General features: G+C 37.4%; 1 protein-coding gene across 1 annotated transcript; it reads left to right on the top strand.

Annotated features, from left to right (window-relative positions):
- Positions 1–1146: 1146 nt before the first annotated feature.
- Positions 1147–7753, top strand: LOC103432594 (asparagine synthetase [glutamine-hydrolyzing] 2). Its single transcript, XM_008370826.4, has 14 exons — positions 1147–1461; positions 1575–1713; positions 1900–1995; positions 2131–2272; positions 2887–2982; positions 3343–3437; positions 3914–4075; positions 4680–4760; positions 5151–5372; positions 5534–5668; positions 6061–6135; positions 6356–6442; positions 6721–6828; positions 7307–7753. Exons 1-14 carry the CDS (start codon positions 1382–1384, stop codon positions 7535–7537), a joined length of 1749 nt encoding a protein of 582 aa, XP_008369048.2. The 5' UTR covers positions 1147–1381; the 3' UTR covers positions 7538–7753.
- Positions 7754–8205: the final 452 nt, after the last annotated feature.

Below are 8205 nucleotides of genomic sequence, written 5' to 3'. Positions count from 1 at the left end.
TTTGAGTTCTTCATATTTATCTTCTTCGGCCGCAGATATGGTGTGATAATGTTTCATCGATTGCTTTGGCTTCCAATCCTATGTTCCACGCATGAACAAAACACTTGGAAGTGGACTACCATTATGTATGAGAAAAGGTGGTACGCGGACAACTTTTGGTTCATTTTATTTGTTCCCAGGACCAGATTGCTGATTTGTTCACAAAGGGTCTATCTTCTTCTCGGTTCAAATGGTTAGTTTCCAAGCTTCCAGTGGTTGCTCGACCTGTTAGCTTGCGGGGGGATGTTAGACTAAGTCAATCTTATCAGAAACTCAGCTCCGAAACAAAATCTTTATAGGATAAGATTGCTAGGTCAGGTTTTAGTTTGAATAGTTCAAAGATAAGTTTGTTGTGATTTTGTATTTTGAATTCAAAGATCTCCGTGTAAATAGGGTATTCAAAACCCTACTTGTAATATGAAATTGATGTGCATAAATATATAGCAACCCATCATTATATGGGCATGCAACTGAGCTGAAAACCATAGTATTCTAAAGCTTTTACATAATCACCCACATACCATCTCAAAGTACTCTTTAACACATCTGTGGCACTCAGAATGCCTTTCCAAGCTATCAAATGATTTAGGAGGGTGTATTCAATTGAGAATTTGAGAGATTTCAATAGATTTATAAATCCATGGATTTTTATGGAGTCTAATTGATTTGTAGATATTCCATGTAAAATTTTAATTCATAGGGAGATGTGAGATTTGTGGATGCTTAAAATACACTACAAAATCTCTTCAATACCCTATAATTCCTTAACTTTTTCAAATTCTTTAAAATCAAATTCTAATTGAATACACCTGGAATGTTATAAACTTATTTAAAATTCTAATTGAATACACCTATATTTCTAAAGATTTTAATAAATTATCTTAAAATCTTGATTGAATACATATTAGATTTTAGAGAATCACTTAAAATTCCGATTGAATACGCTTAGATCCATTAAAAGAATTAAAATCCTTTAAAATCCTAATTGAATACAACCTGCTAAAGTCTACTTAATATCTCTCTCAAATGAAAACAAAATTGGAAGGCGGTCGTCAAAACACTAGTAACGACGTGTTTAAACGAAAATAGATTCACCTAGCCCAAACCAGAATCTAGAATATCAGACAGCACAGTAGTATGAAGTGTCAATTAAAACCCTAAATTTAAATGTGGAATCTCATCACACAGTAGTCAGCTCGTCAAAATCTACGGCCGCGATCAAAGCGCCAACAGATTATAAAAGCACCCGATTCCTCTGATTCCGCAGCCACACCTTTCACACTCTGCCATTTTCCTTCACCGTTCCGCTCCCTCCGCTGCGCTTCGCCTCGCCGCCGCCACCATGTGTGGGATTCTGGCAGTGTTCGGCTGCATCGACAACTCCCAGGCCAAGCGCTCCCGCATCATCGAACTCTCGCGCAGGTACGCATTTCCATTTCTTGCTTCTTCTTTTTTTTTTCCCCTGAATTTTGTTTGATTTCGCCTGGATGGATGAGAGATGGAGAAATGTTTGGGTGCGGATGAATGTATTGTAGGTTGAAGCATCGAGGTCCTGATTGGAGTGGATTGCACTGCCATGGAAATTGTTATCTTGCTCATCAACGGTTGGCGATTGTCGACCCTGCTTCTGGAGATCAGCCTCTTTACAACGAAGACAAGACCGTTGTTGTCACTGTACTCTTTCTCTCTCTCTAGCGTTGTGTTGTTGGTAATTTGTAAGCATTGCATGTTCTAGTCACAACCCTGTGATTTCGAACTTCGATTGATCTTGAAGTGGCTGCAACATTAGCCAGCTCAGATTTTTTGTAGTTTTTATTTTGATTTTTTATGTTGGATTGATTGTTGGAGCTGTGCGTTTAGGTTAATGGTGAGATATATAACCATAAGCAATTGAGAGAAAATCTGAAGTCGCATCAGTTCCGAACCGGCAGTGACTGTGAAGTGATTGCACATCTTGTAAGTAAATGAGCATTGCTATGAATCTGGTAATTAAATTACTTTATTTAAATTGGAATAGCAAAAATGGTTCCCTCTTGCATTAATTTATGTAAATTGTTTTCATATTTAACTACTAACGTTTATCTTTGGCAGTATGAAGAACACGGAGAAGAGTTTGTAGACATGTTGGACGGCATGTTTTCCTTTGTCCTCCTTGACACGAGAGACCAAAGTTTTATCGCAGCTCGAGATGCAATTGGTATCACCCCACTTTACATGGGCTGGGGTCTTGATGGTATGTACTGTGTCAGTTTCTAAGGCTTATTATTCACTCTCCTGTAACTCCATTTTGATCTCACTTTGCCCCATGTAACTCAAAAGTCACCACTTTACTCCTTGAAACTCGAAATTCACTCCACTTTGACTTGTGGACTCTCTCTTCTCCCTGAAACTCATAGGTCGCCTCCTAAACATACGTGGGACCCAACGCCCAATAAGACTATGCCACATGTGCAATAAATTTTATTATAAATCTCATTATGCGTTAACATTCAACAATCAGAGAATATAAGTTTAGAAGAAATTGAACAGATGAAAAAAATAAAAAATAAAATCATTAGCCTAGCGCACCCAAATCAACCCTAAGATATTAAAATTGAGTTCTGGGGGCAAAACGGAGCGAACTTTGAGTTTCAGGGAGTAAAGTGGACACTTTTGAGTTACATGGAGCAAATTGAGTTTAAAATCGAGGTTCAGGGGGTGTAACTAAAAATAAGCCTTTCTTAAACTCTTCTGACCAAAAAAGAAAATTACATATTATTTCCTAGACTGTTGCTTGATTATCATTATCATTTTTAAGCTTTGATTACCTCTCAGACGCACATTTAAGGAGTATATATCTTTTCGCAGGATCAATTTGGTTTGCTTCAGAAATGAAAGCTTTAAGTGATGATTGCGAAAGATTCATATCTTTTCCTCCTGGGCATATTTACTCTAGCAAGCAAGGTATGTATATGCCGAGCTCTTGTTAGTAGCAATGACTTTTATTGGTGAATCATATGAGATCTGCATACAGCCCTTTTATAATGTCCTTGTTCTATTTAAGAAAAAGGTAGAAGAAATGATTCTATTTACTTAAGGAAACTAAGACATTTTGCACATACTTGGAGGGGTAGGACATGTTTTTTTTATCTTATTACCTTAAAAAGGTTAAGTACTTGTGTACCGAGTGTTGTCTTTTTAGATTTGTATAACATGCATGCAAAATGTTGACCAAAACAAAATATGCATGTATAATTCTCAAGTTGTGGGCCTTTTAGATTTTGTATGCACTACTAATTTTATTAATCCATTTTATGTTTGCAGGAGAACTTAGAAGGTGGTACAATCCACCCTGGTTTTTGGAACAGACACCATCGGCTTCTTATGATCCCATAGTTTTACGTAAGGCTTTTGAGAAGGTATGCAATGAAGAACTTTACATTTCTGTTTTCTTCATTATGATTTATGAGTTAGTGGCAATATTTGTAAAGAATCAAAGTCCATTTTTGCCTTTTTTGTTTTTGTTTTGTTTTGAGAAGCATGTTACTTGGACAAATATACCTATCATATAAATTATTTCTTTCATTTACTCATAACCTTGTTCGTGCATTTGGTTATGCTATGCTGGGTGTGTTAAGATGGATCGAAAAAAAAAAGTGTATCATTTTTGTGTTATCCCTTCTCCCTAGTGGGGCCTCATGTCATAATATGAGTGTATTAGTTCATTTTAACTCAAGGCTAGGAATGGTTTTCAGATAAGTGGTTTGTACAGATGAATTTAAATCTATTTAAAACCAGGTAGTAGGTCAAATTGTCCTGCACATCTCACTCTTATACCACGTTTATTGTATATAATTTCTCATTTATCTTCTACTTCGATACGGAAATCTTGTAGGCTGTGGTGAAGAGACTTATGACAGACGTACCATTCGGTGTTCTTTTGTCTGGAGGACTGGACTCATCACTTGTTGCTGCTGTGGCTTGTCGCTATTTGGCTGATTCAGAAGCTGCATGTCAGTGGGGATCACAGTTACACACTTTTTGCATTGGCTTGGAGGTAATCTTTTTAGATTGTCAAAATTGGTGCTTACTCAGTGTAGTGCTATCTTGTTTAGATAGCTAAATGTGATGCCCTCTAAAGGTCCCCACCCCTTCCCCTTTTTTCCCTTGACAGCGTGGCTTGGTCAATTGGAGTACCACATCTGTTCACTTTGCGTACAAAAGATGTCCATTTAGATATGTTATATCTTCATGCTGCCAATCTGTTTTTTTATCCTTTTAAAAACTTGTACAGAACCTGATTTCCAGTTTGAAATAAGTATGTATTACACTTTGTAGTAAAAAAAATCAGAAAAGGGTGGGCTTAGTCCGTTTCTTATGCCTAATGACATAAAATCTCACTGATAAAAAGTTGTACACATTTATGTCTATAATGAGCAGTTGAGCCGTTAAGACGTTTATGATATCTGTATACTTGTATGGTTCATTAAAGTGGCAAGTTCAAAGAAATAAAAGGTCCTTGTTGTAGATGCTCAATCGTCTTTCCCATGTAAATTCTGGCACCTGAGAGATTTAGACACTTTATTGCAATCAATCTTTTACGAGGCTTTATCTAGTGATGGTTTTTCTCTACATTTAAATGCTACATTTTCAATCTTCAGAAATCACCAGATTTGAAGGCAGCGAGAGAAGTTGCAGAGTATCTTGGGACTCGTCATCATGAGTTTCACTTTACTGTCCAGGTAATTGACAAAGGATGCAAGATGAACATTTCTACTCAGGCTTAAGTTTATGTCTGAAATTTTGGAATGAGTTTATCTGTTTAGGGATTGAATTTTAAGGTTAATTTGCGATTCCAAAAATTTGTTATCCTTTGTATTTAATGATTTTGAATTGCTTATAATAGCCTTCACATTATTGGTATATTGATTAAAATTACAATATTGTGTTTATACCGATTTGTTTCTCCATAAAATTTTCTGTCTTTGTCTTTCTCTTCTTGTATTCATTTCTATACTTTTTTCCATTTTCTACATTAACTTTGTCCTGCATCCGTAATCTGAGGACAAAAATACGGATCTTCATTCCTAAGATTCAAACAAATAATTCATCTTTTTACTTTGATGTTTCAGGAAGGCATAGATGCACTTGAGGAAGTTATTTACCATACTGAAACATTTGATGTAACGACTATCAGAGCTAGCACTCCCATGTTTCTTATGTCTCGAAAAATTAAATCTTTGGGAGTAAAGATGGTTCTTTCTGGGGAAGGTTCAGATGAAATTTTTGGAGGTTACTTGTATTTCCATAAGGCACCAAACAAGGAGGAGTTTCACCAAGAAACATGTCAGAAGGTACCCCATGAAACCATCTCTACCCCTAGTTGTTTCTTTTCTGTTTCATTTGTCGCAAATGGTTATGTACTTTCAACATTTGTGAAAAAAAATTTCCTACTTATTTAATGGCCATTTTGACATTTTTTTCCCCTTCTTGAACTGTTGTAACTAATGGACAGATTAAAGCTCTTCATCTGTATGACTGTCTGAGGGCCAATAAATCAACTTCAGCTTGGGGTGTTGAGGCCCGTGTGCCCTTTTTAGATAAAGAGTTCATCAATATTGCCATGAACATTGATCCAGAATGGAAAATGGTATAGCACATATATCGCTGGTGTTTCCCTGTATTTTCCAAGTTTTTATGTAGCAGCTCGTGTATCATATACCAAGTCTACTACAATTATTTGGCATAGCGGCTTCCATCCATAAAACAAAGTTAAAGATTGCCTCAGTCTCATTGTATTCTTTAATTTTACACCCATTTTATTCATTCCTAGGTGCAAAACCTGTCATATTGGTTTGTTTCATTGTATGTAACAGAGAGTTTTGGTGGTCTCTGGTCACTCTTTTAGATTTATGTTCCTATAGTTGCACTTTCGAAATTTTTGGGATTATATTGATTATTATTTTTTCTTTCCCCTTACAAAATCAAACTAAAAGTTATCATTGGCTTCCTACAGCTAAATATTTGCACATTTAATTGCAGATCAGGCCTGGGAGAATTGAGAAGTGGCTCTTACGCAATGCATTTGACGATGATCAGAAGCCATATTTGCCAAAGGTCTGTAACTTTTGGTGTTTGTGTCAGTAATCGTGTTCTGCATGATACAAAATGTTCAATATGCAATATATATACACAAAATTTTCAAGTATGGATGGTGAGAGGCGGCCTCTCAGCAATGCATGGTTGGTTGACCAGCCACTCACACTCCGCAGTGTGGTGGTGCCCTATTTATGCAATATATAGCTAACTTGTTTGTACCTTGTGTTTTTTGTTATAGCACATATTGTACCGGCAGAAGGAACAGTTCAGTGATGGTGTTGGCTACAGTTGGATTGACGGCTTGAAAGATCATGCAAACAGTCAAGTAAGCATCACCTTAAGTTAGAGTTATCTTTTTGAACGGAAATCCGTTGTCATCTGTGTTTTCTGCCACTTGCCAGGTTATTAATTTGGACTGTTGATTAGGCATGTCCTTTCTGAATTTGTGCTCCATATCGAGAGTTTAACGACAGAACATGTCATTGCAGTTCAATTTAGAGTTCTGTCTGTACTTTGTTCCAAACCAGAGTCAGAAAACATTAGAGATACTTCTTTATCTGCATATAATTAATTAATCGTCTTTTGTTTCTTGTAACTGGACAGGTAACAGATTCAATGCTGAGCAATGCTAGCTTCGTTTACCCTGAAAACACTCCTACGACAAAAGAAGCATACTATTACCGGACAATATTTGAGAAATTCTTTCCAAAGGTGAGATACAAATTCTAAGAATAGCCAAGTAGGCTTGGCTACATGAAAGAGATTTATTCACTTGCTTTATCATTATATCTTGCTTCAATTTTTTTTTTTTTTTTTTTTTTTTTTTGTTTATCATGATGGAAGAGGTCGCACTTGGTGCGATGGCAAGTGTCTTCGCCCATAAGCGGTAGGTCTCGGGTTCGAGACTTGGGAGCAGCCTCTCCATAAATGGGGGTAAGGCTAGCCGACATTCACCTCTCCCAGACCCTGCGTAAAGCGGGAGCCTTGTGCACTGGGTACGACCGACCTTTTTATCATGATGGAGTTGGTGAAAGATTTCTCTGCACGCTTATTCTAGAACTAAACATGCCAATAGTATCTAATGAGAGTACGACGGGCATGCCATTTCTTTGCTCTCATCTTTAATCGTGCACCTTGATGAAAAATGGATAATGGTTGATGGAATTGACTATTTGCCATTTCTGAACAGAATGCTGCCAGATCGACAGTTCCGGGTGGTCCAAGTGTGGCGTGCAGTACAGCAAAAGCTGTGGAATGGGATGCAGAATGGTCAAAAAATCCTGATCCATCTGGCCGTGCTGCACTTGGTATTCATACAGCTGCATACGAGGAAGCAGGGGATGCAGAAAATGGAAATGTTCTTAGTGGCTCTAAAAAAGTACGAGAAGGGATTGTGGAGAAAGCTGCCGCGGTTGTTTGAATTCAACTCAATTTCAAAACTTACGGGTTCAGGTCTTAGCTGTAGTTAATTTGTCCAGGTCTTGGTTGGTATTGGTTTCTATTCTTACACGTCTAAAAGACCGTCTTAGTTGGTATTTGTTTTGCGTATAAGAAACACATTGTGAACCAGTATAGTATTTACAATGATTACTACCTAATCAAAATCGTCGTACAATGCTAAGGTCGTGTTTATGTACATCGAGTGACTTTTATGTAGAATCGTAATATACTCGCTGCTCCAGATAGCGTAATTAACCTTCTGGTCCCTCACCACCGGAGAAGAATGCCATTAATGAAGTAATAAATTAAAAAGAAATTAACCTCCAAAATTCCATATCTCAAGGAATAATTACTGAGGCAGGATGGATCTCCCAATATTAAGAACCTAAAATGCATACATGTTCACCCAATACCAATAGAGATTCAAGATGAATCCACTTCCACCGATTCCAGCCACCCCATCTCTATTCTCTAACCCATCCATCGATTCCACTGATTCCAGCCACCACACGGCTCAGGCACTGTACTCACTCCATGGTTTAGATTAGATAAGAAAATTACTAGAGAAGAAATGGGGCAGGGTAGGGCCGGATGTAATTGTGGGGCGGGGCAGGTTTAAAAGTTAGAAAGCATGGCCTCCCGAACCCC

This window comes from Malus domestica, chromosome 01, assembly GCF_042453785.1.
Source record: "Malus domestica chromosome 01, GDT2T_hap1".
In the NCBI taxonomy this organism is placed as follows: domain Eukaryota; kingdom Viridiplantae; phylum Streptophyta; class Magnoliopsida; order Rosales; family Rosaceae; genus Malus; species Malus domestica.
The sequence above is the reverse complement of the archived record's forward strand: the minus strand, read 5'-3'. Positions and strand labels throughout refer to the sequence as shown.

What these genes read in the sequence shown, in the direction of transcription:
- LOC103432594 (XM_008370826.4), top strand. Translation starts at nt 1,382, where the DNA reads ATGTGTGGGATTCTGGCAGTGTTCGGCTGCATCGACAACTCCCAGGCC. An exon ending in ACAAGACCGTTGTTGTCACT is followed by an intron (nt 1,714 to 1,899) that starts GTACTCTTTCTC and finishes CTGTGCGTTTAG; the next exon opens with GTTAATGGTGAGATATATAA. An exon ending in AGTTTCACTTTACTGTCCAG is followed by an intron (nt 4,761 to 5,150) that starts GTAATTGACAAA and finishes TTGATGTTTCAG; the next exon opens with GAAGGCATAGATGCACTTGA.